General features: G+C 45.7%; 1 protein-coding gene across 2 annotated transcripts; it reads right to left on the bottom strand.

Moving 5' to 3' along the window:
* Window positions 1-220: 220 nt before the first annotated feature.
* tnfsf10 (TNF superfamily member 10) lies at window positions 221-26,963 on the bottom strand. 2 transcript variants are annotated; one of them, XM_078564385.1, is made up of 6 exons: window positions 26,811-26,931; window positions 4,601-4,715; window positions 4,319-4,495; window positions 4,030-4,075; window positions 3,131-3,250; window positions 221-803 (listed from the first exon to the last, which is right to left on the bottom strand). In XM_078564385.1, exons 2-6 carry the CDS (start codon window positions 4,619-4,621, stop codon window positions 361-363), a joined length of 807 nt encoding a protein of 268 aa, XP_078420511.1. In that variant the 5' UTR covers window positions 4,622-4,715; window positions 26,811-26,931; the 3' UTR covers window positions 221-360. The 2 variants fall into 2 exon arrangements, with proteins under 2 accessions (XP_078420511.1, XP_078420510.1); XM_078564384.1 differs by lacking the exon at window positions 4,601-4,715 and having other exon boundaries at window positions 26,811-26,963.
* Window positions 26,964-27,917: the final 954 nt, after the last annotated feature.

Here is a 27,917-nt window from a genome sequence, read left to right as displayed (position 1 = left end):
TAAATGTCCACTTTGAACCCTGGGTCTTGACCATTCAAGCTCATTTCCTACTGGACCTCTGTAGCCAGCAGGAAGAGTTGGAACTGAATCCCAGGAGGAATGGGCGCTGACCCTACTATCCAGTCTTCCATGAGCACTCAGGGCTGGATCTACAGTCCTCGGTTCTCTCAGGGGCTGAGGGGCTGTTTGATAGCACAATTATGATTCGTGTCTTCAAATTGCGATCAATAACTTGTCAAGTTACCCTTCACACAAACTCCCACAAGATCGGTTGTGACCAAGATCAGGAATGCAATCAACCCAATGGGGACAATGGGATTCATTATACTTCCTTCTGCACATTCTTTCCTCCCCAGCTGTCTAACTGACTAGGAACGCTCCAAAAAAACTGGATCCTGCAGCCATATCAATCCAGCTGATGTTGCTGACAGTCACAAATATTCTGTCGAGGTATTTGAGTTCAAACACACCACCCTGGTAAATGGAATGGAGCTCATATTCCCTGTTCTTAGCCCAGCATGTTGTCCTGGTGTTTTTCATTAAGAGGATAGGTTCAGGGTAGGCGGTATTCTTGTAGATATACTGCACCATCTGTGCGTTTCTGGAAACTGACAGCGAGTCACCTGGGCTGGAGTCTGTGGCTTCATGATATCGAAAGTAGGTCTGGCCATAGATGTAATAGAGTCCAGTTTTTGGGACAATCAGCTCTCCATCTTTGTATTCCACGCTGTGGAGAAATGCCAGCCCTCTCTGGGGCTCCCACGCCTGTACTTTCTGCCCCTGAAGTTTTCTGGACGCTGGACCTGCAACATTAACATGGTAAAAGCTGAGTGACACAGGCTCAAGCAGGCCAAAGCTCCAACAGCAGCAGTGAGTGCAGCGTACACTCTCTGGAGTTTAGAAGAACGATTGGTGATCTCATTGAAAAGTGCAAGATTCTGAAGGGGCTTGACAAGGTCGATACCGAGAGGTTGTATCCATCGGTCGGGGAATCTAAAACATGGCGGGGGACACAGTCTCAGGATAAGGTGCTAGTCGTTTAGGACTAAGGAGAAATTTTCTTCACTCAAAGGGTTCTGAATCTTTGAAATTCTCTACCTGAGAGGGTTGTGGATGGTTGAGTATACTTAAAGCTGAGATGGACAGATCTTTGGCCTCACCCAGGGTGGACTGGAAAGTGAAGTTTAGGCAAAAGATTGGCCATGAAGTTACTGAACAGCGGAGTAGGCTCGATGGGCTATGTGGTCTACTCCTATCTCTTATAGCGTGGAACCTTCTCAAGGTCGCAGAGGCAGGTTTGGAGGCGGGGAGGGTGTTTTATTTTAAAGTTGGGCGTTAGATTGGCTCCCCAACATGCTAGCGCCACTGGACAATCCAGCTGGAGGTGATTCCCCCATACACTGCTGGCCTGACAACTATGGCTAATCTTTATTTTTAAATTTTCAGCGCACTTCAGGAGATGTGGTGCATTCTCCATGGCAATGCCACTTGCCAACCAATCAGCACTCTCTTCACAAACAGTATCAATTGTTGTCTTCCCCTTTATTTTTGGTATTCTTGCCAGTGTCCTGATGAGTGCAAGACAAAAATTTCAACGTGTCTCTTTTTTTCAGCAACACTCAAGAAGAGTTCCTGACATCACCCCTGAGTGAGCTGGCTCTAATTTTAAGGTTCTGGACTATCCCCACCAGAGGAAATAATTCTTCTCTATCTACTCTATCAAAAACTTTAACCATCTGAAACTTCTCTTAATCTTCTAAACTCGAGAGAATATAAATCCAATCTGTGCAACGTGACCTCAGTTTAAGCCACTCAGACTGGTAAGTGGCGAGTTCTTACCCGCAGGATAATACATTTTTTAAAAGTTTGTACATTCACAGGGGTGTGGGCATCACTGACTGTCGGTCAACATTTACTGCCCATCCTTAACTGCGCTTAAGAAGGGGCATAAATTTCCTTATCCGAGAGTCAATCCTTATCTCACCAGTAGCCTCCGACCTCTGTTGTAATCTGTTTTGGCCTAGAAGGTACCGTTAGCAAGATCAACAGATCAATCCTTGCTGTGCTCATACTGCATTCACCTAATGACTATTTTAAGAGGTGTCGCTTGATCCATTGTAAATGTTTGTCAGCCCTGGCTCAGTGGGCAGTGTCCCAGACCCGAGTCAGCGAGGTCATGGATTCATGACCGCTCCAGAGACTTCAGCACATAATCCAGGCTGAAAGTTGCAATGCTAGTTGCGAGGGTATTTCAATGCACCAAATTCTTTGAACCAACCGATTAGCCAATATCTTGTCACTGTTTTTAGAAGCCTGCTGTGTGTAAATTGGCTGCCATTCTTCCAAATGACAATACTGACTGGGCTTCAAATGTATTTCATTGGCTATAAAGGTCTTGAAAGGTGCTATATAAATGCAAGTCTTTTTTTTTTTTCTTCCTCTTCTCTATCCCTCCAAACTGCAGACTTCTATAAATCAAACTTCAGTAACATAACAAATAGGAGCTGGAGATGGCCCACTCCACCCCTCAAGCCTGCTCTGCCATAGAATACGATCATGACTGATCCTCTCCCTCAACTCCACTTTCTCACCCAATCCCCTCATACCGTGATTCCCTAGTATCCAAAGGTTTTAGGATAAGGGATCGGCCATTTAGGACTGAGATGAGGAGAAATTTCTTCACTTAAGGGGACACTGAATCTTTGAAATTCTCTACCCCAGAGAGCTGTGGATTGCTCAGTCATTGAGTATATTTAAGATGGAGATTGATAGATTTTGAGACTTGCAATCAGAAACCAAATCATGAAGTACCACATGGTAGACTCATGTCAAAGGTTAGGCCATGTGATGTTAGACAGTAAACAGCTGAAGGGGTAGCCACTTGGTGAAAAATGAGAGTAGGGGTAAAGGGTCGTTATTCAGAGTGGAGGAAGGCAGAAAACAGTGTTGCTGTGATCAAAGGCTGGGACTATGATTATTCATAATGGTGAGAACATGGGAAGAAGTACTTCAATGTTAAAATTTGCGGATAATATCAAAGTAGCTAACATCAAAGATAAATGCAAGCTGTTGAAGTTATGGTGGGAGATCAGTGTTACAGGCGAAGATTCTTTCAGTGTTCATATCTCACCTTCCACTAGGGTTGACCTGGTCTTGTAGTTCCCAGTCAGATGAGCAGCGATTTTTTGTGCAGTTAGCTGAGCACCTGATTCCGACTGAGTCAGAGTTGGAAGCAAACGAGACACTTCACCTAAAAAAAGCAGATGAAGAATTCACACGTTGCCTCAGGGACTCAGTGCCCGATTTATCTCCATTCTTCCCTCCTCCCTGCTTTTCCTTTCCTCACGTTTCCACCCCAACCCCTCCTCTCCTGAAGACGGTGACTCCTTGCTGGGTCACAAGCATCCTTCACCGAGTGTCGACAGACTCTTCAGCAAGTACCGCCATCACACTCCACCCGATGATGCTTGTGCAGTTGATGGTGTGTATGTGGACTTTGAAAAGGCGTTCGACCACATATGACATAATGGGCTTGTCAGCAAAATTGAAGCACATGAGATTAATGGGGCTTGGCAATGTGCTTACAAAATCGGACTCGAAACGTTAACTCTGTTTCTCTCTCCGCAGATGCTGTCAGACCTGCTGAGCTTTCCCAGCAATTTTTGTTTTTGTTGTTGATCTTGTCTGAAAGACGGTACCTCTGGCAGTGCGGCACGCTCTTGGTACTCCATTGGGGGACTGTCAGCCTAGACTTCGTGCTCAGGTTACTGGAATGGGTCCTGAAGACACAATCTTCCAGAACTCAGAGGAAAAAATACTCCCCACTGAGACACTGCTGACATAATAAACGTGTCAGTGATTGACTCCTGGCTCTGGAGCTCTTCTAGAACATAGTCAAGGACTGCAGCCTCTGTCTATCCTGACAGATAAAATTTACTTTCAAATTCACCCACCAAAACAGAAGCAAATCTACCAAACGTAAGGCTTTTCTTAAGAAGGTATCAATCTAGAGAATCAAAACGTACTTACCTTTTACAATTACAGATATGTCCTCTTCATATTGATTGGATATTGTCTATAAAAGGATTCAACAACAAAAGTTAGTTTTAAAAATATATACTTTTCCAAATAAACCTCACCACCTCTCTCTGCACCTTTAAAATGTTTCTTAGAAGCAATCTCTCTCACCAAGCTTTTGGCCACCCTGTCCTAGGCTGTAGTTTGGTGTTTTTGTTTGATAATGGTCTTATGAAGCCGCTTGGGGTGGTTTCCTATCTTAAACGCACTATATAAATGCAGGTTAATTTTGTTGTTGTACCTGTTCTATCAGCTGCTGGATCCACACTCGGAATTGCCAGCACAGCTCCTCATTCCATCCCGTTTTCTCTCTGTTGGCATAGTCATAGAATTCCTCATGTCCCATGGTGCCAGGGTTAAGATTCAGAATGTCCTCGGTCAGGCAGGCCATGTTGCTTTTGGAGAAGCTCTCCTGTATCTGGAATGAAGCATAGAAGATGCAAGGTGAAGTTGGGTACTGTATATCTAATGACCTCTTCCCATCCCCCAGATCCTTCTAATTCCTTCCTCCTCCTGCAGGTACCAAGCCACTCCTTGTATCCATCAATGTTCTCCATCTCAATCAGTTCGTGTGGCAGTGAGTTCTGTTCATTGAATATCCATTGGATTCAGGTGGTGGCTATGAACTGGGGACTCACCTATGCTTATATAAAGGGGAACAGGCTGAAAGGGTTTTTTTTATGGATGTGCACCTTCTAGATCATTTGTATTTCTGTAAATAAAAGGTTGTAAATGAATAAAGACTAGGGTCTAATGGTCTATCCTTCGTCACCTGGCTAGCTGAGTTTTGACAAGTTCCACATTCTCGCCAGGCTCTGTGCAAAGGAATTTGATATATCACAGGCAAACATGTTGACACCACCCAGAACAAAGCAGCCCGCTTGATTGGCACCCCATCCACCACCTTAAACATTCACTCCCTCAACCACCAGTGCATTGTGGCAGCAGTGTGTGTACCATCTACAAGATGCACTGCAGCAATTAGCCAAGTCTCCTTCGACAGCACCTTCCAAAGCCATGACCTCTACCACCTAGAAGGACAAGGGCAGCAGATAGATGGGAACACCACCACCTGGAAGTTCCCCTTCCAGGAAAACAAGGCAAGGGGCTTAAAGGTTTAAACTATTTTTTAATTCGTTCATGGGATGTGGGCGTTGCTGGCTGGGCCAGCACTTATTGCCCATCACTAATTGCCCTATGAAGACATGTTGCCTAGCCTTGTTATTTCCTCGAGTATAGAAGATTAAGAGGTAAACTAATTGTGGTGTTTCAGACGATTAAAGTATTTAATAGGCTGGATAGAGCAAAACTATTTCCCCCACCTGAGGGAATCCAAAACAAGGGGGCATAACTTTAATATTAAACTGAAGCCCCATTCAGGGGCGATGTCAGGGAGCACTTCTTCACACAAAGGGCCGTGAAATTCTCTGCTCCAAAAAGCTGCTGAGGCTGGTGGGTCAACTGGCAATTTTGAGAAGATTTTGTTAGGCAAGGGAATCAAAAGATATGGAGCCAAAGCAGTCCCTTTGTACATCAACAAAATCCATCCAAAAATATCCATGTCTTCTGTTGATGTTATGCAGGGACCTGGATGTCCTTGTCCACCAATCACTGAAAACAAGCATGTGGGTGCAGAAAGCAGTTAGGAAAGCAAATGGTACGTTGCCCTTCATTATGAGAGGACCTGAGTACAGGAGCAAGGATGTCTTATTGCAGCTGGACAGGGCCTTCATGAGACCCACACCTGGAGTAAAACAAAAACAGAATTACCTGGAAAAACTCAGCAGGTCTGGCAGCATCGGCGGAGAAGAAATCAGTTAACGTTTCGAGCCTTCATGGCCCTTCGGCAGAACTGAAGCATAGTTAGAAGAAGGGCCTAGAGTGTTGTGTGCAGCTTTGGTCTCCTTACCTAAGAAAGGATATACTTGCCATAGAGGGAGTGCAGCAAAGGTTCACCAGACTGATTCCTGGGATGGTAGGATGAGGAGAGATTGGGTCGACTAGGCCTGTATTCATTGTAGTTTAGAAAAATGAGGGGATCTCATTGAAACATATAAAATTCTGACAGGGCTGGACAGATGATGTTTCCTCTGGCTGGGGGGCCTAGAACAAGGGGTCACAGTCTCAGGATACAGGGTAGGCCATTTAGGATCGAGATGAGGAGAAACTTCTTCGCTCAGAGGATGGTGAACCTGTGGAATTCTCTACCACAGAAGGCAGTGGAGGCCAAGTCACTGAATATGTTTAAGAAGGAAATAGATAGATTTCTAGGCACTAAAGACGTCAAGGGGTATGGGGAGAGAGCGGTAGTATGGTGTTGAGATAGAGGATCAGCCATGATCATATTGAATGGTGGAGCAGACTCGAAGGGCCGAATAATCTACTCCTGCTCCTATTTTCTATGTTCCTAAGGCAGATGAATGGAGTTCAGATACAGATCAACCATGGTATAATTGGTGCAACAGGCTCATGGGTTGAATGGCCTCCTCTTGTTCCTATGTTCCACTCATCTCAAATACCACCTCCTGTGGATTCTAGATCTTCAGTCTCTCAAAACCTAAGCTGAGTTGCATCCAGTAGTCACTTGTCTCTATTTCTCTCCTACTGTATGCGACCTTGGAGTTGTTTTGCTCGGATGAGCCTTCTCCCAAGCAACCCCTGTTTACACACAAAAAGAACACAAACAGTTTCATATCGCTGGATCACTCTGATGAGTCCAATGGTATTTCTTACTGAGAGTCTCTCAGGCAGGAATTTAAAAATTTGGTATATTTGCTCCTGTTGTGAAGGTGGTAATGGGTGCAAGTCCCACTCCAGACGCCTGAGCACATATTCCAAGTTGGTTGCAAAACAAAAACAGAATTACCTGGAAAAACTCAGCAGGTCTGGCAGCATCGGTGGAGAAGAAAAGAGTCGACGTTTCGAGTCCTCACGACCCTTCAACAGACCTTTTGATTCTGTTGAAGGGTCGTGAGGACTCGAAACGTCGACTCTTCTTCTCCACCGATGCTGCCAGACCTGCTGAGTTTTTCCAGGTAATTCTGTTTTTGTTTTGAATTTCCAGCATCCGCAATAGTTTTTTGTTTTTATTCCAAGTTGGTTGTCCTGGTGCCAGTACTGAGGGAGTGCTGCACTGTTGGATGAGGCACCAAACTGAGGCCTCATCTGTCTTCTCAGGTGAATGTAAAGATCCCATGGCACTATTTCGAAGAGCAGCAGAGTTCTCCCAAGTCTTCTGAAGAATGTTTATCCCTCAACCGACATCAGGGGAAACGAAGACAACCTAATCATTGATTGCTGCTTGTGGGGGCTTTCTGTATGCCAGTCGGCTGCCACATTGTTCCAACATTGCGTCAGCTTTGGCTCAGTGGGTAGCGCTGTTCCCAGAGTCAGAGGGTTGTGGGTTCAAATCCCACCCCAGAGACTCGGGCACAACATCGAGACTAACACTCAAGTGCAGCACCCCTTTCTCTCAGATAGGACATCAAGCCAAGGCCCTGCCTTTCTTCTCAGATGAATTTAAAAGGCCACATGGCACGATATTGAACAGGAGGAGGGAAGCTGCTTGGTGTCCTGGCCGATATTTGGAATGTGGCAGATGAAATTTAATACCGAGATGTGTGAAGCGATTCATTTAGGTAGTAAGAATGAGGGGAGGCAATGTTAATAAAAAGGTACAATTCTAAAGGGGGTGCAGGAACAGAGAGACCTGAGGGTACATGTGCACAGTTGTTGAAGATGGTAAGGCAGATTGAGAAAGCGGCTAATAAGGAATATGGGACCCTAAGTTTTAAAAATAGAGACATCAAGTACAAAAACAAGGAAGTTACAGTGACCCTTTTATAAAAGACTGGTACTGGAGTATTGTGTCCAATTCTGAGGACCACACCTTAGGAAGGATGTGGAAGGGATTAGAAAGGGTGCGGAGCAGATTCACAAGAATGGTTCCAGCAATGAGGAACTTCAGTTACATGGATAGGTTTAGAGAAGCTGGGGCTGTTCTCCTTAGAAATGGCTGCAAGGAGATTCGATAGAGGCATTCAAAATCACGAGGGGTCCGGACAGAGTAGATAAAGAGGTACTGTTCTCGTTGATGAAGTTTCAACAACCTGGGGACAACAGTTTAAGGTGAATGGCTAAATAATTAAAGGTGACATGAGGAAAGCTTCATTTCGCAGCGAGTGGTTAGGACCTGGAATGCCCGACAGTGTGGTGGAGGCAGATTCAATCATGGCTTTCAAAAGAGAGTTGAACAATTATCTGGAGGGAGAAAATTTGCACAGCCACAGGCAAAGGGCAGGAGACTGGCACTAGGCAAACTGTTCTTGCTGACAGCCAGCACAGGAACAAGGGGCCAAATGTCCTCTTTCTATGATTGTCACAACAATCGTGACTACACTTCAAAAGTACTTCACTGACTGTGAAACATTTGGGAAGGTCCTGTGAAAGGTGCTACAGAAAGGCAAACTCTCTTCTGCTTTTAGCTGCTATCGTGATAGCCAGTATAGAACATCTGGGCCGTAGAGTTTCAAGTTAGACTTGCTGAGCAGGTCTCAACAAGGTGAAGCACACCTGGAGATCAGGTTTCATAACAAGCTTCACCAAGCGAGAGCGAATTAAAGAGGAACTTACATTTATTCAGCACCTTCCACAACCTCACAATGTCTCAAAATGCTTCACAAACAATGAAGTGCTACCCTAAACCTCTCCAACTCTCTGCCTCTCTCTAAGGTACTTCTTGAAACCACCTCTTTGACTCAGCCTTTGCACGCCTGCCCTCATATCATCTTTTGTGGCTCAGCGTCAAATTCTGTCTGACAGTCACTCCTGTGAAGGAGCTGCGGGTGCATTACTGCATTAAGGGTGCATTATGGTCACTGTTGTAATGAAGGGAAGTACATCAGGAAATTTGTGCACAGCAAGCTGCCACAAACAGCAAAAAGAAAATGAACAAATCATTTGCTTATGTAGTGCTGCTTGAAGGATAAAGACTGGCCCAAGAACCTTGACTCTACACTAAATGGTGCTGTTGTGTTAGAGCGATGGGAAACCCACTTGTTTTAGGGCAGTGGGGGTGGGGAGTGGATGTAATGCCCTGATTCCCATGTGGCAACATAACGCATATGCACATCTACTTTGGGTTTGGTATACACTCTGTCACTCAGCAGCAGCATTGTGCGAGCCTGTTCTTGACCTCAGTATCAGCAGCTGACACTAATGGAGGGCCCAGTTTCCCAAGGTGCAATGCAGCAGCGTAAAACTTCTATCTACAGCATGTGTTACTTTGCATAAATTTAGAATCAATGTATAATTTTTAAGTTGTATATATATACATATATTTGTGTGTTATGAAAGGTAAAATGGTTCCAGTTTCATTTAGGTTGTGTGTGTGAACCTTGGTGCCAGGAAGTCTGGATGGACTCCTGACTAAAAGGTCAGGTCTTTTGGGTTTGTTTGTAAACATACATTTTTAATGAGGTTTTACAACCCCTTGAGGTAAAGAGATGGGTTAAAAAGGGATTAAAAGTTTAGTGATTCTGGAAAAAAAAACACAAAGTAGGAAAATTTTACTGTTGCCTAGCAACAGTGGTCACGCAAAAAGAGAGTTCAGTATGTATCAGAGAGAAAACAGGGATTTTAAGCTCTCTGAGAAATAAAACCATAAGGCTATTGGGACAGTGATTAACTCAATACTCAGTGAGAGAACTTAGTAAAGTGATCAGATTAGCAGAGGTGCTACTGAAAGACTGAATTTCGAGTACGGTTTTGGATATCATGGGAAAGATAGGAGTTGGGTGAAAAGCGTCGAATGAATGCTCTGGAATTCACCAGAAGAAAACCGTTTGCAACTGTGCCAGTCCCCAGCAAGAAGCTTTTGTGCCGAGATGGTGGCAAATTCTTACTGGTTTATGTGTCTGTAAAGATGTTGCTAGAGTAAAGGAATAGTATAATTTGAATCATTTTCTGGTGTTTATAATGAGATTTTTCTAACCTTCTCTCTGCCTGTGACATAGTTCATTTTCCTTGTTTAATAAATGTTTTATTCTTTGTGTTAAATGTTCATCAGCAGAGTCCTGTGAATTTGTTCAATAACTTTCCTCTATGGTTTCTAAAAAAAAAGTTAGGATCTACCAAGCCAGGTTTCACTCTGGATCAGACTTGTCCGGTATTAACATCAGCAGGGATCGTACCATCAATAGGAAGGCTTCTGGGGGTAAAATTAATCTGTGCCAGTTACAAGAAATGGGCTCATCTTGAATTGGAACCACGCTCCAATTTTCATTTCCATTGATTCCTTGCTTTTCCTCCCCAGGATTGCAGGAACAATGAGAATGTAATGGAGGTCTGATTTCCCAGCATGCACAGCATTAGCGAAAGGACTCCATTGTTACCATGAGATCCAACTCAGGTTGCCAACTCCTCCAGGATTATCCTAGAGTCTCCAGGGATTATAGATTGTTCTCTTGGACACCATTGCAAGCAACACACAGGAGAAACCTAACAGGAGCATTAAAAAATATTTTGGTTTTTTTTTGCATTTTCTCATCAAACAATTTTGTTTAATAGTTAAAAATATACCAGAGATGGAAAAAGAGGCTGTTTGACCAGGTGAGGTGGTTGGAGGTGGGGTGGTGGGGTGGGGGTGGGGGGGGGGGGGGGGTTCATGTGATGAAACCTCCAGGAAAACATCCCACAAGAGTTGGCAACTCAAGGCCCAACTGAGGTTCAGAACAACTGAACCAATGGGAACAGGGGAGGAAGCGTAGAGCCCAGAGGAAAGCTGACCTGTGACCTACAGTTTCAGTTGTCTCCCAGTGTCTCGACCAAGACTTCCCTCTCAACTAACACCACTAAACAGCATAATAAATGGCCAACCATGTGACATCCTGATTTGTCGGGATCTTACCATGCCACAATTGGCAGTCGTGTTGGACTACATGGCAGCTGGTTCAGTGTACATGAACCACTTTCAAATGTTTCTCTCTGTAACCTTTCTTCAACCCTACAACCCTCGGTGCTCACTGTCCTCCTCTAACTCAGGCCTCTTGAGTGCCACCCATTTTCATCGCTTCACCATTGGTGGCTGTGCCTTCAGCTCCCTCGGCCCCAAGCTCTGGAATTCTCTCCCTAACTCTCCACCTCTCACTCCTCCTTTAAGATGTCCCTTAAAACCTATCTATCTCTTTGACCAAGCTTTTGGTCACCTGTCCTGATACCTCCTTATAGGGCTTGGTATCATACTTTGTTTTACAATGCTCCTGTGAAGCACCTTAAGCCATTTTACTATGTCAAAGGTTCTATAATTGCAAGTTGTTGTTGTAAAGTGTATTCTATAAATATTAGTAGTTAAGGGTGTAATATAAATTAAAGTTGTTGTTGTTGCTGGTGGTCAGAATGTGTAAATACAAGCCCATTCCCCTTAACCATGGGTGTGTTGCTTGACAGGGTGTCTCAGGCTTAGTGACTGGGGGTAGGGGCCTCACACCGGGGGTTTGGCCAGAGTCACCCACCCAGGTATGAGACAAATCTGGACCCGTTGCTGTGCATAGCTAAGAAAGGCTTTGCCTGCCGATAGTGATGAAGGTCTGGCTGTGCCCACTTGCCTGTGATTCCATCGTGTGCTAAAACGTTAATGGTGACATTTAACCCAACAGGTAGGGACAGTAATGTATGTTTACACAGTGCCATAAATATCTCCCTAAGGGGGTGAAATGAGCCAGGGAAACAGGCAAAGCCTTGAGGTCATCGTAAAGGCTGTACAGATACTCTCAAGGTTTGAATTTGGTAGTACCGTTCAGAACCCTCTCTGGATCACCACCTTGACATGGTGGTGAGGCTGGTGTGCTCTGAGGATCCCTTGAGCAATGCCATCGGGAGCTCCTTGTTTCTGGTAGGGCCACCCATGGTGGGCAATGTCGGGGGGAGGTGCCAGACAAGGTGCAGTCCAATAAGTCCTCAATGAGAGATAAGGCGAAGGCAGACTGTGCATCTCACCGGCTACACAGGCAGAAGGAGGCTGCAGTGACAAGGTGGTCCCTGTCATCACAGGTCGACACCTCACTGAAATTTGGCTACCAACCCGTCAAGTTTGTGTGGACAATGTTGGCGCCCCAAAGCCCCCATGTTAATTAAGTCACGTACAGGCTTCTACCAGGGTCCATTTGCCAAGTCCTGTTGCAATGGAGAATTGGCAACTTGGACAGGGCTCTGAACCTGTGAGTCTCTAGTCAAGAGTCTGCACACAGGCAACAGATGCATAAAGGATGTTGGACACCTGTGTTGGGACAGAGGTGTCTTTAGGCAGCAGCATCTGTGACTGGGCAGTCCTCTTCAAGATACCCCCTGTTCACACCCAAATGGTGTAGGGCAAGAAAAGGTGTGCTAAAAATAGGCTGTCCCGCTTTCTCCTGGCTGGGGAACCACATCCTGCGGGATCACCATCTTTGTCATCAAAGAAAGAAAACTTTAAATTTGCAACTTGGAATATGAGGGCATTTTCAACAACTCAACAGTGAATCCACAGTGGTGGCTGGTAGACTCCTGACTATCTCCCAGTAGCCTGTGGTAGAATCCATGGGTGAACCACCATCGACGGGAGAGCTGCAACAAGCAATCAAACAGATGGAAACCACAAAGCCCGTGGCCCCGATGGTATTCCAACGGAGGTCATCAAAGCTGGTGGGCTTTTCCTTACAGTGAGGCTCCGCTCCGAACACCCATCCAATGATTTGGGAGGAAAAAGAACTCACTCTGACCTCAGGAATGTGGCAATCTTCAAAAAGAGGCCATGGAACTCATGTGGCTTGTCCACTTTGATTGGACATATTCTAGAAGGTTCTGTCACATGAACCCTGCCTCCAACTGCCCCGTCCACACACACTCCTGCCATTGGCGTAGCAAGGCCTTATCAGGAACGAATCAGAGAGCTCTCAAGCTTTTTGTTAGCTAATTGGATTCCTGGTTATAAATCAAACAGTCTTCATTCCCATCGCCCATGGTTGTTAATTTAACACCTGAATGATTTCTCTCCTCCAAGTGCTCCCCGCAGCAGGGGATTCAAATCCCAGAGATTCAAGGACAACCCTGGGAGGGGGGTTTTGTGGTCAAAGCTTCAGCCCCTGAAACTCTCCTGCTTGTGCTGCGATGTCACAGGAATCCTCATTACCTTGGAACAAATAAAACAGTGTCTTTGATTTCTTCCCAAACCCCATCTGAAGTTAACCAGCCCCCAAGATTTCCCTGAGGGGAACAAGGAGGCACTTGTGGTTACGATTTAAGTTCAGTTCTGTTTTGTTAGTACCTCATCCTTAAAATCTGATAAACACCCAACAGTGCTCTTTGTCAGAATAACCACATGTTACTCTTCACCAAGTTGGCAATGCCCCCTTCAATTTGAACCCTGCCTCGTACAGACCTCTGCAGACCCGGCAGTGATACAGGAGGGCTTTGCTGATGACTGGGAGCAGAATTAATTTGTCTAGACTCGACTTTGTTCTGTGGCTGCTGAGCCATTGTTGACGGTGAGTTTAAACTGCTACAAGCTTGGGCTTAGTGGCTGAGCTCAATGAAGCCTGTAACCAGCCAACATTTTCTCCTGCTGCTGTCCAGTTTGCCTTCCCTTGCAGCCGACAGTGTAATTCCAATGTGGCAACTTACAAGGTGCGATTACCCAGCTTCTAACCTCCTGCTTGCCGTCAGGTCATCGTCACTGATATAATTCTGATTTTTCCCTATCGGCCATCTGTCCTGGCGTGCTGCCACCTAGATGGTATGCAATAGGATGGGTCATCGCTCCGACACGAAGAAAGTCTTCCATTTGTATGGCACTTTTCACAATCTCAGGAACTCCCAAATTTACAGCCAATGAAGTAATTCTGAAGCGCAGCCACTGTGTAATGATGTAAGGAACCCAGCAGCCAATCGGGGCACAGTGAGATCACACAAAACACCAATGGCATAAATGACCGGATCATCTTTTCTCCTTGCGCATGTTGGTTGAGGGGTAACTATTGGTCAGGCCACTGGGGAGAGCTCCCCTCCTCTTCTTCAAAACCGTGGCCGTAGGAACCTATACGCCCAACCTCAAAATATCCGCCTATCTACACACGCCCGATTGCGGAGGTCCTGTGGTGCAGTGGGTAGCGTCCCGGCCTCTGAACCAGACGCTCCGGGTTTGAGTCCCACCCCAGGACTTGATGGCCGAGGAAGGTGTGTTCATAACGTGGCCAAACAGGCTAAAATATCAGCCTGTAAACCTTTCCAACACGTGCTAAGGGCAGACGGTAAGAGTGGGAGAGATTCCTGGTCAGCCATGTGACGGAACATTGGAGTCTCTACCATCACTATCCATAGCTCTGGAATACAACATGCACGTAAAGGTGTATGTTGCCAGAGGAACTCGGACTCCCCGAGTGAATTGTGATAGACCAGCACACATCCCTGAGCATCGGCACAGGAACGGGAGGAGACCATTTAGCTCCTTGAGCCAAATCTGTATCTTACATCCATTTACCCACCTGTGCTCTTTTACCCTTATTTCTAGTGTCTAACAAAAATCTCTCTTCTGAGATTTTCAAATGATCTCCAACATTAACAAGCTTTTTTGGAGGGGGGAGAGAATTCCAGATTTCCACTACCCTTTGCGTGGTGAAGTGCTTCCTGACATCGCCCCCGGAACGGCCTTGCGCTAATTTTAGACTTTTGCCCCCTTGTTCTGGGCTTCCCTCACCAGAGGAAATAATATTGCTCTATCGACCCTGTCAACTCCCGTAATCACCTTAAATATCTCAATGAGATACAAACATACAAATTGGGAGCAAGAGTAGGTCACTCGGCCCATCGGGCCTGTTCCGTTATTCAGTAAGATCAAGGCTGATCTGGATTGTAGCCTCAACTCCACATTCCCACCTACCCCAGATAACATTTTACCCCCCCTTGCTTATCAAGAATCTGCCACTTAACATTTAACAATTAACTCAGGGGCGTACAAGCCTTGGCTGTGTAACCAGTCCACAATTTAACCTTTTGAACCTCAACAACACAAGGTGAAAGCAGAAAAATGACACAAACGCTCATGTTAGTCTAGAGTAAACAGTGAAAAAATTCTCATGGATATAATTCGGTTAGATTAATTCTTCTTCATCAACACACGTTGACAGAGCAGGAAGCAGGATTTGCTTGTCTAAACTTCATTTCCTTGCTTCCAGCCTCTGTGAGCTGATTTTATTTCTGCTTAAAAAGTTAAACAAACAAATCGAAAAGACAAGGTAAAGGTCAGAAAAGCCCATCCCTCTGTTAACTTTCACATCAAAGCCCACCCTTCTGGTTGTGTCAGTCGTGGTACAGTTGGTACCACTCTCAACTTTGGCTCACTTGGTTCCGGGTCCCACTCCAAAGCTTGAGCATAAATATCAAAGGTATTTTGATCATCCAGTGTAATACTGCCAGAGGTGCTGTTTCTCACATGGGACATTGAACTGAGGCCCTCTCATGACACTATTTTGAAGGAGAGCTTAAGAGTTCTCCCTGGCGCCTTGGCCGATATTTATCCCACAGTCAACATTGCCAAAATCAATTATCTGGTCTTCATCGCATTGGCTGTTTGTGGGAGCCCATCTGGTTCACTGATGTCCCTTAGGGAAGGAAATCTGCCATCCTTACCTGGTCTACGTGACTCCCGACCTACAGCAGTGTGGTCGACTCTTAAAATGCCCTCTGGACGTGGGTGATTAGGGATTGCGTTTGCGTTTAAACCTTTTCAGGACTTGTGTTCACTGAACTTTCTAGATGATGTGTTATACGTTTTAAGCTTTGAAACAAAGTGATTTGGTAATGATTAGCCAGAGATGCCCCGCACCCCATGAGTGAATAAAACAGACTGTCTGCTGCATTTCCTACTTGATAACAGTGGCTACGCTTCGAAAGTGTTTCATTGGCTGTCATGCCCTGAGATCACAAAAGGTGCCAAAGAAAGACAAGGCTTTCTTTTCGAGTCTTTTTTTTTTGCTGATTAACCCTTTCATCGGAGCCCATCCCCCTGCACTGATCGATGCAGTGATGAGGATACCTCATGAGGATAGAGTGGGGAAGTGGAGTCGGTGTAGAAGTTCATTATAGAAAGGGTGGGGGGAGAGCAGGCTCGAGGGGCCATGCAGCCTAACCCTGCCCCCCTCCCATTTCTTGCACTCTCTCTCCCATTACAGCCCATCCCCTCCGCCCCTGAAAATCCAATGAAATGTTGCACAATTAAAGAGCTCATACATCCCTGACGCACAGAGCGAGGCCAGGCAGGGGATCTGAGGGAGAATCTTCCTCGAAACACACTGGAGCTTTCGTGCCTGGTTTACATTTTTTGACAATAAGTGCCCCACTCAATAAAATAAAAAAAAAACCTCCGACTCTCTGGACCGCAGCAACCAGCAGGCAATCCAAAAACTCAATTAGCAGAACAAACAAGTCCCTTCAGACATGAGTGACCAGGCAGATTTTTCTCACGGCATTCCGAGCAATGATTGTCGGGACAAACGGCAGGATTCGAAAGGCTGCTTTTCTTTTGTCATCTTGGCACAAAACTATAATCCGGCTCTCAAAGGTATACAATAAAACAACAAGAACAAATTCTTCAAGGTGACTTTTAAGTGCGGTTTTGCCATAACGGAATGTCCTGGGTGTTTACAGAGGGGGAGAGAATGCGAGGAGGGGAAAGAAAGACTTGCATTTTATAAAGCGTCTGTTACAACTTCAGGACATCCCAAAGTGCACCCCAGCCAATGATGTAATTCTGGGAATGTCACTGTTGCAATGTAGAAAATGCAGCAGCTAATTTGCACTCAGCAAGATCCCACAAACAGCAATGTGATACATGACCAGATAACCTGTGATGTTTGTTGAGTGATAAAAATTGATCTGGGAGATTGGGGGGGTGGGGGGGGGGTGGGGGTGGGGGTGGGGGGGGGGGAGAGAACTGGCCTGCTCATATTCAAAATAGTCGCCACCTGATCATTCGCATTTACCTGGGAGGGACTTCGGTTTAATGACGGCACCTCCAACAGCGCAGCACTCCATCAGTACTGCACGAGGAGAGTCAGCCTGGATTATGAGGCGGTGGTGGTGTGTGCCACCTTCTTGAATACGATTGAGGGGCTTGCTAGGCCATTTCACTGCTGTGGATCTGGAGTCACATGTCGGCCAGACCAGGTAAAGATGGCAGATTTCCTTCCCTAAAGCTGCCATCAGTGAACCAGATGGGTTTTTACAATTATCCATGCTCGCCATTACTGATAGCAGTTTTTAAATTCCAGATTTATTGAAAGAATTCAATCAAAGCTCTCCAGATGCCCTGGTGGCATCGGTCTCCAGGTTATCAGTTCAGATTACTAACACCATAAGGTAACCAACTCTGTTACAACGCTCCTGATGCACCAACATACAGTTTGAGAATGGAATGAAATCAGAATCAACACATTCAATCTCAGACTAATCAGATTTCAGCAAAGCTCCACCACAAGGATGGACTGATTCCAACCCCGACTCTCAAACAGAGACAACTTTTCTCTGCTGCCTCTCGTTGAGACAACAGCACTCCCCCACACAGAAGTCGCGACTTCCTCCCACCCTCTGCACTGTCTTGCCACGCCAGCTATATATGTTGCAATGACAAGCTTGTGTTTTCTGTCTGTGATTCCAGTTCTTTAAAACCGTGAGTCATCAAAACAAGTGAGCAGCTGTGCATTGATGTCTGGTTGAGGGCAGCCTCACAATGCCCTCCCCTAGTCGAACTGCCAGTCAATGCCAAAGATTCAGGTTCCCACTTTCTCCCTTTCCCCAGCCTCGACAGCTTTTTGGGGGAGAGCGCTCCAAATTTCCAAACTACCCTTTGTGTACCAAGTGCTTCTACCTGCATATCACCTCTGAGCAGCTTATCTCTGATGTTAAGAATGTGTCCCCTTGTTCTGGATTTCCCCCACCAGAGGAAATAATTTCTTTGCAATTTCTTTCCTATCAAATCACTTTATCATTTTAATTTGATTACCCAGTGATCCTCTGTACTCGAGGGAATGCCAGCCTTGTCTATGGAACCTGACCACGTATTTTAACCCTTTTAGCTCCAGTGTTATTCTGGTGAATTTGCATTGATCCCCTCCAAGGACAATATATACTTCCTGCATTTATTGTCTATCCCCGGTTACCATAGAAGGTGGTTACCATGGAAGCCAGTCACCATAGAAGCCACCTTCTCAAACCGCTGCAGTCCATGTGGTGTAGGTACACCCACAGTGCTGTTAGGGAGGGAGTCCCAGGATTTTGACCCAGCGACAGTGAAGGAACGGTGATATATTTCCAAGTCAGGATGGTGAGTGACTTGGAGGGGAACTTCCAGGTGGTGGTGTTCCCATGTGTCTGCTGCCCTTGTTCTTATAGGTGGTAGAGGTCACGGGTTTAGAAGGCATCATGGAAGTAGCCTTGGTGAGTTGCTGCACGGCATCTTGTAGGTGCTGAACTGTACAATTACTGTTTCCAATCCACAGTCTGAATCCTTTTCTGAGATTTGAGGTCCCGATTGGCCACAAACGTATTGAGTTTTGGAATAGGCTGGAGGGCCTGAATTGGCCTCCTCCTGTTCCTTTGTACCACTAACACCAAAGGCCCAAATTCATAATTCCAAGGTTGAAGATATAAGCTGAAAGAAAGCCAACTGTAAATGATACAAGCGTGAAAATTCCCTGTATTGTGCCGCTGAAAACAAACAATAGCTTCAATCAATAACCCATTTCTTCTGTCTATTCAACAAGAATGTTTCTGTTCCCTGAAGGGATTCACTTCAGATTCATCTTTATAACAGAAAATTTAATGAGTTGTGTGTCACTTGTACAGTGAGAGAGAGTTGGCTGGCTCTCTGAATGGGTCGTGGCCATTAACAAGGCAATTGTGAAGACCTCTCGACAGAAGCAATGGAGCAGAGAGGGCTGACACACCCACCTAGAAGAGAAGGTGTCGCATTGATGGGCCTTCTGAGTACTACAGTTTCAGGCTCTGTTAGCAGTGGCAGGCCTAGGCTGCCCCGCTACCCACCTCCTTTGCCATGGGAGATGAGGGATGAGAATGAGAAACTCTGGGCTGCACTGGGGAAGACTATGTAGGAGTGATAATCCTCTCAGCTCCAGTAGGAGTAACATGCCTCCCCATTGTGCTATGGCATCAACTGGGGGAACAACCAGAGGAGTGACAGAAATGGACTGTGCTGCCCTTTCAGCTCTATTAGGCATGAAGGGCCTCAAATTGTTGCCCTTCCAGTTAGTTGAATCCTGTTTCATGGGGCAAGTGCCGAGATCTGGGAAAACCTACCTGTAAGTATTTGCAATCTATATGACAGCCACGAGCGGTAGCTCTCTTGCCTCCATCTGTTCAAGTCCCACTCCAGAGACTTGAACGCAAAATCCAGGCTGACACTCCTAGTCTCAGTACTAAGAGAGTGCTGCACTGTCGGAGGTGCCCTCTTTCAGATGAGACTTGAAACCGAGGCCCTGTCTCCCACGTAAAAGCTCCTACTGCTACTATTCTGAAAAGCACAGATGTCTCCCCAGTGTTCTGGCCAATATTTATCCCTCAGTTAACATTACTAAAAACAGATGATCTGATCATTTAACACACTGCTGTTTTTGGGAGCTTGTCTGCACAATTGGCTGCCAATTTTTCTACATTATAACAGCGATTGAACTTCAAAACGTGCTTTAGCATGAAGTGCTTTGGGCTGTCCTGAGGTTGTGCAAGGTGCTTTAGAAATTCAAGGATTTTGACTGATGAGTAGGAATTAGTGTGACAGTCAAATTTGCATCCCTCAGTTCAAACTGAGGGTCAACAGCTTAGGTAACAAACAAGCAGTGAGGATGGAACATTAATGCTCTTGTTGAGCATATAGACTCTGTACACAGGAACATGGGATCAGGAGTAGTTCATTTGGCCCTTCAAGCCTGCAGCACCATGCAATAAGATCATGGCTGACCTGGCTACAGTCTCAAATTCATGTTCCTGTCCACCCCCCATAACCCTTGACTCCCTTGTCTATCAAAAATTTGCCTAACTCAGCTTTGAATATATTCAATGACCCAGCCTCCATTACTTTCTAGGGAAGAGAATTCCACACTCCAATGACCCTTGGGGAAAAAAAAAATCTCCTCATCTCTGTCTTAAAAGGGAGACCTCTTATTTTTAAACTATGTCCCCTAGTTTTAGTTCCCCCCACAAGACAAAACATCTTCCTGGTATCCACCCTTTCAAGTCCCCTCAGGATCGTATGTATTTCAATAAGATCATCTCTCATTCTTCTAAACTAAATGGGTTTAGGCCCAACTTGTCCAACCTTTCTTCATAAGACAAGCCCCTGATCCCAGGGATGAGTCAAGTGAACCTTCTCTGAACTGCTTCTAAAGCTATTATATCTTTTTTTAAAATAAGACTATCAAAACTGTACACCATACTCCAGACGTGGTCTCACCAATGGCCCAGTACAGCTGCAGTAAAACTTCCCCACTTTTACATTCCATTCCCCTTGCAATGAATGGCAACATTCTGTTTGCCTTCCTAATCACTTGCTGTATCTGCAGACTAACTCTTTGTGATTCATGTACCCAGACACCTAGATCCCTCTGTACCACAGAGTTCTGCAGTCTCTCGCCATTTAAATAGTATACTGCTTTTCTATTCTTCCTGCCAAAGTGAACATGTTCACATTTGCACAAATTGTACTCCATCTGCCAAACATTTGCCCACTCACTCTCTACCTCCGCTTGACAACTTACGTTCCTACCTATCTTGGTGTCATCGGCAAATTTGGCTACCATACATTCGGTCCCTTCATCTAAATCATTTATTGTAAATAGCTGAGGATCCAGCACTGATCGCTGGGGCACTCCGCTGGTTACAGCTTGCCAATCTGAAAAAGACCGTTTATCCCTATGTTCCGCTTCTTGTTAGCTAACCAATTCTTTATCCGTGCTAATAAGTTACCCCCTAGTCCTTGTGCTCTTGTGTGACCCTTGGTGTGGCACCCTATCAAATGCCTTTTGGAAATCCAAGTACACCACATCTACAGGTTCCCCTTTATCCATCTTGAATGTTACTTTGACAAAAGAGTCTAACAGATTAGGTAAACACGACTTCCCTTTCATAAAGCCATGTTGGCTCTGCCCAATCAAATTGTGATTATCTAAGTAGCCTGCTATAACCTCTGATAATTGAATATAACACATTCCCTATGACAGATGTTAGGCTAACCGGCCTATGGTTTCTTGCTTTCTTCCTCCCTCCTTTCTTGAATGAAAGTAAGTGTTCCATTAGCTAATTTCCAATCCGCTGGGATCTTTCCAGAATCTATGGAATTTTGAAAGGTTATAACCAATGCGTCTACTATCTCTGCCACCACTTCTTTTAAGACCCTAGGATGCAGGCCAACCAGTCCTGGGGACTTGTCAGCCTTCAGGTCTAATACTTTTCCCAGCGCCTTTTCCGTGGTGATAGCAATTGTTTTAAGCTCCTCCCTCCCATGCACCTCTTGATTTTCAAGTATCTTTGGAAAGGTTTTGTTTTCTCAGTCTTCCACAGTGAAGACAGACACAAAATACCTCTTCAATGCCTCCACCATTTCCTTGTTTTCCACAATCAATTCCCCAGACCCACTCTCCAGAGGACCAACACAAGCTCTAGTTACTCCTTTCCTATTCAAATACTTGAAGAAACTTTTACCATTCGTTTTTATATTGCTAGCTAGCTTTCCCTCATATTCTGCTTTCTGCCTCTTTATTATCTTTTTAGTCATTCTTTGCTGGTTCTTAAAATCTGTCCAACCCGCTGACCTACCACTAATCTTTGCAGGTTTTACAGGACACAATGATCAAAGTCAGAGAACCCTGGTGACGAGGTAATGGTTAACCCTGTGGGACCTGCTCAAGGTTCAAAACTCCACTGCATACAAAACTGTCCCAGGAACCTTCATCACTCAAAGCCTATTACAGCTTTCCAACTAGCTCACAGCTCTTAACAGCTATGCAAATTTAATGAAGCAGATCCAGATTACTGCTCCCCATATCATGGGGTGGAGTTGCACTTTTCTCTCCCCAACACCCTCCTAACCACCCACCCAGCTCCTTCTCTCCATAAACTTGAGCTCATCCTAAACTCTGCTGCTGGTATCCTAACTCAGACCAAGTCCTGTTCACCCATCACCCGCTGTGTTCACTGATCTGCACTGGCTTCTGGTCTAGCCACGCCTCGATTTTAAAATTCTTATTCTTGTTTTCAAATCCTTCCATGGCCTCCCTATCTCTGTAATCTCCTCCAGTCCCCCAACCCTGCAAGATCTCAGCGTTCCTCCAATCCTGGCCTCTCGCTAGTTCCCAAATTTCATTGCCCCCACCACTGGCGGCCATGTCTTCAACTGCCTGGGCCTTAAACTCTGGAACTCCCTCCCTCTCTGCCTATCTCTCCTCTTTCAGATGCTCCTTAAAACCTACCTCCCCGATCAAGCTTTCCAATCACCTGCCCTAGTATCCTGACTCTCTGCCAATTGCTCCTGTGAAGCACCTTGGGATGTTTTATTACATTAAAAGGTGCTATATAAAAGCAAGTTGTTGTTGGTTAGCACCTGGTCCAACATTAAATATGGGTTCACACTCCTAGTGAGGGTCCAGGAACAGAAGCACAGGCCAAGATGAAGTCAACATCCTACTTCCTGAAACCAATCTTTCTTCTGAGTATCCTGCCAGCAGACAGCCCTCATTCTGACCAATCCTGCCAACATCGGCAATGCTTTTCTCTCCCACTGTGTAGGCCCAACACATTTCTATCCACCCACAGCTCCGTGCAGCGGGTAAATGCACTGCCAAATGAGAGGAAGATATGAAAGGAATGGGGAGGAAAAGCTATCAATGCCCAGACTATAGATGGGACGTCACAAACTCATGGACCACCCTCGCCAAGGTTTTTTTCAGCAGCAGCAGCACACACAACCTCTACCACCTGGAAGGACAAAGGCGGCAGACGTATGGGAACACCACCACTTGCAAGTTCCTGTCCAAGCCACTCACCATCCTGACTTGGAATGAGAGCAGGATGGTTTCCAGATTCAGTGAACAATCAGGGGAGCGTCTCTGGCCTTCAGTCAAATTGGTTCCTTAAATGGGAGTAGGCTACAAAAACATTATTGCCTTTCCTTGTTGTTAGAGCGAATTGGCCAGAATTGAAGTTTTTTTCCCCCCTCACTTCTCCACTGTGCATGCCATTGCACAAGACAATTAAAAGGGAGAGGCAGAGGGGTTTAGGAATGGGATTAAAAGAAATTCGACAGACCCCCTGCTGTGATCAGGATGGTGCGTTACTTGGAGTGGAACTTGCTGGTGGAAAGTACCACTCCAAGTCCTTTCTGTCCTTCTAGGTGGTAGAGGTCACGTGCGCTGCTGAAGAAACTGTTGCTGAACAAAATCTTGGAACTCCTGTGATAGCACTATAGGCACGCACCAGATGGACTGCAGCAGTTTAAGGAGGGAACTCGCCACCCTAGACTGTGTAGGTGCACAGCCACGGAACAGTCCAGAAGGAGGCAAACAGTCCGTGCATGAGAAGCGGCCCCTTTAAAGATGTACCAAGGCCGTACAACAATCTTAAAATGACTGCAAAGTGCAATCAATGGGCAATGCACAGTGTAGGGGAATTAGAGGGAATATTGCTCATCACCGCCTTGACGACAAGGGGCAAGTAAGGAGGGCCAAAAATTGCCAGCCCCAAGGCCAATACACAGGTACCAAGATCCAAGAAAATAAAACACCCTCAGCAATCTCTCTTAATGGTACCTTCTGGCACTCTTAAGGTTTCTGCTGGAATTGAGGGCAGTGAGATTGATACTACAATTCACCTCAGTGACCCTGGGTCTAAGAGCTATGATCAGCCAGGATTCCCTTTTTCAGAGACTATCATTTTCTTATTTTTCCCCAGACATTTCCACCCCAGCCTCCCAAATGGCCAATTTGACAGCAAGTGTCAAGCATTTCAACTTTGGGGTTTGAGGGTGTGAATTAATCTTACACCAATCCTGTCCTCAATCTGATTGACATATGGACACTCTGAGAATGAGGACAGGTCAATAGCAATCCTGAGTGTGAACCCTTGCCAATGTTCCACCCCTAGCCCAGGCACTGACAGATCAGCCCTGATTTTGTTGAACAGCTGAGCAGGCTCGAGGGGCCGAATGGCCTCCTCCTGCTCCTATTTAGTATGCTCACATGGGTGCAGTCCTGGAGCTTTCTTCGCCTGGCCTCTCACCTCCAATTGCCCCCTCCCACACACTCTTGCCATTGGTCACCTGACATGTCAACCATGACAGCATCCCGACCCCAGCCAATTGGGAAGTGAACAGACTGTTCTCCAGGTGAATGATTGATGACTGTCAATCAAACTGCCCTTTGCTCGATTCTGACATTTTTTGAAACTTAATAAAGTGTTCAAAGAAAATGAAAACACTTCTTTTGAAGCCTTGTGTTTTTTTTTTTCTCCTGAGTTTTATCCCAGCAGCAATGCTCTGGAAATTAATCTTCAATTCTTGGAGACTCCATAGCCGTCCCAAGCAATGGGGAATAATTGGGAATCCCAATCCCAAATCAAACTTGGGGCTTTTCGGCTGTAGGCAGCCCCCAGCTGAGGAAGGTCAGTGATCAGGGGAGCAACTCTGACCATCAATCAAATTTGCTCCTTAAATGGGTGCAGGCTGCAAAAAAATTCACTGCCTTTCCTTATTGTCGTTAGAATAAATTGGCAAGAGTTCAAGCTTTTTCTCCTTCACTGCACCGCTGTTTAGACCATTGCACAAGGCAATTAAAATAGAGAGGCAGAGGGGCTTAGGGAGGGAATTAAAGAAATTTGAGAAGTACCCTTCAACTGACCCCTTGCAGGGCTCAGGACCTCCAGGTTGTGAAGTTCCTTCTTAGTTATTTCCACCCTCAGACTCTGCACTTACTAACTAGATCTCGCCTGCATCAAACAAACGCTAAACATGTCAAGGAACCATGAGCTTACTAATGTCTACTGAACCTGATGCCTACATTGCAACAAGGCGAAAAAGAAATGAACCTGCATTTGTATAGCACCTTTCACGCCCTCGAGACATTCTAAAGCTCTTTACAGCCAATGGTTTGACACGTAGGTAGGTCACTCTTGCACTGTCAAAAAACAAAGCAACACTCTCACCTCTGGGTGACAAGATTCTGGGTTCAAGTCGCACTCCAGGGCTTGAACACAAAAATCAAGGCTGACACTCCAATGCAGTACCGAAGGAGTGCTGCACTGTCAGAGGTGCCATCTTTCAGGTGAGATGTTAAAACTTGAGGTCCCCATCTGCCTGCTTGGGTGGATGTGGAGGCAGAGTTTTTGAATATTTTTAAGGCAGAGCTAGATTAACAAGGGGGTGGAAGGTTATCGGGTGGGGTGGGGGGTTGGCAGGAGTGTGGGGTTGAGGTTACATTCAGATCAGCCATGACCTTATTGAATGGGGGGAGCAGGCTCAAGGGGCCGAGTGGTCTACTCCTGCTCCTAATTTGTATGTTTGTGTGCCGTGGCACTATTTTGAAAAAAAAACTGGGGCGCTCTCCCCAGTGTCCTGATCAACATTTAAAGCAACATCACAAAAACAGGGTACTATCTGGTCATTCCTGCTTGTGGGATCTTGCTGCGCGCAGGTTGGCTGTTGATACTCCCTTGGTTCTAAATCAGGCCCAAGGGTTGAAAGGCGTGTTGGTTCTCCATATGGCACCAACAGCAGTCGAAGCTTACATCTCTCCTTTTAATGTAACGCTGCGCAGGCAAGTTAACAAATCATAAACAAAGACTCTTGGCCCAGTGCCTCCCTGGCACAAGTGAATCCACTTTATCCCTGTTTAAGCGCTCAAAACAAAAACTTGGTGAGACAGCAGGTTCAAGGGAGGAGTGTCAGGCAGGTACAATCTATTCCAAGAAAACCAAGTGATCCCTCCCCAAGGATTCCCTGAGAATAAACTTTTGTTTTTTTTTTAAAAAGAAGAAAACTGAGTGTGACACTTCTAATGCAGCATAAGGGGAGAGGAGGGGGGAGTGAACTGCCTCGTCTCTCTGTGTTTTGTTTGTTAAGTTGGAAAGAAGCCGACAATTTTCAATGTTTGTTCAAGATTGTGGGGGGATAGGCTTGTTTTTTTAATCAGGAGGGCGGAGGAACTAAGCAATTTGCGCCTCACATTCGACAACTTGGCCCGTGTTTTTGGTTAACCCCTTCATTGTGTCACACAACTTTCAAGAGACTGACACAGAGGGTGTTTCATCCCCAGGCAATGACCAGCGCCTTTAAACCTGAACCACACCGCGCAGCCAGAGGTTGCAATTATAACTTCCATCTCCAACACTCTCAATCCCCAATTTTCGACTCTTTGTTTGAAGTTTGCGAAAAGTTTTCTTTTTAAAAAAATGTTGAAGTCATTTTTTGGCATCAAAAATGCACAATTTTGTTTTGTTTTTGTTTTGCATTTAAGATCTGAACCGCTTACGCACTAGACTCGCAGCAATTTCTTTCTGCACTGCAACCCGACATTGATGAAGATTTAGATTAAATGATGTCCAGATGAATTGCCCCTGTGTAATTTAGCGAAAAGCCAGCCGAGGGAGGGGAGGGGAGGGAGGGGAGGGGATGGGGGGGCAACAGAAAGCACTTTGCTGCCTACCTGCTTTAACTCGCTGGAAAGGTACAAGAAAGTCACAGCTATGCACACACACTGCAGCAAGAGGACAGAACCCAGGACAAAACCGAGCCTCTGGGCAGTCATCGAACCACTGCCGGCCCCCATTGCCGATGACACACTCGCTGTTTATTCCAGGCGGCTTCCCGGAGTTGGAGATGTTGAGGGTTCAGGAGAGGCGGTTTTTGTTTAGCAGCCGAAACCAGGAGGAGGAGGAGGAGTTACAACGGACTGCAAAAAAACCCCCTTCTGATTCCTCCCAGTTTCTATTCCCGAGATAAATAAGCCTCCTGTTCAGTTTCACCATGAGCAAGTCTGTTTAATCTGTGCGCGGGGTTGTTTACCAGAGTACAACCCTTATCCTGGATCAGGAATTCCGGATTCAAATCCCAGCAGGAAGACATTGTACTACTGAATTCAACTATCTGGCATATCAACCTCAAAAAATACCAAATAAAGGGCGCTAGGTTGGAGTTAAAGAGCTAACTATTTTACTGAAAATCTTCAACCTACATGGGTTCCCTCCGTCTTAAACCCCACATTCAAAAATCCTCCTCTTTGTTTGAATCCCCCACCCCCACGACCCTGTCCCCCTCTCTATCTCACGAACTTCCTCCAGCTCTGCAACTTATTTTTATTCATTTACAGGATGTGGGCTTCGCTGGCTGGGCCAGTATTTATTTCCCATCCCTAATTGTCCTTGAGAAGCTGCCTTCTTGAGCCGCTGCAGTCCCTGTGGTGTAGGTACACCCACAGTGCTGTTAGGGAGGGAGTTCCAGGATTTTGACCCAAGTGATGGAACGGCCGATATATTTCCAAGTCAGGATGGTGAGTGGCTTGGAGGAGAATTTGTAGGTGCCCTTGTCCTCTTGGGTGGTAGGGGTCACAGGTTTTGAAGGTGCCGTCAAAGGAGCCTTGGTGAGTTCCCGCAGTGCATCTTGTACATGGGACACACTGCTGCTACTGTGCATCTGTGGTGGAGGGAGTGAATGTTTAAGGTAGTTGATGAGGTGCTATTCAAGTGGGCTACTTTCTCCTGGATGGTGTTGACCATTCTTCAATGTTGTCAGAGCTGCACTCATCCATGCAAGT

This window comes from Cetorhinus maximus, chromosome 19 (genome assembly GCF_964194155.1).
Source record: "Cetorhinus maximus chromosome 19, sCetMax3.hap1.1, whole genome shotgun sequence".
In the NCBI taxonomy this organism is placed as follows: Eukaryota; Metazoa; Chordata; class Chondrichthyes; order Lamniformes; family Cetorhinidae; genus Cetorhinus; species Cetorhinus maximus.
This window is presented reverse-complemented; position numbering and strand designations above follow the sequence as displayed.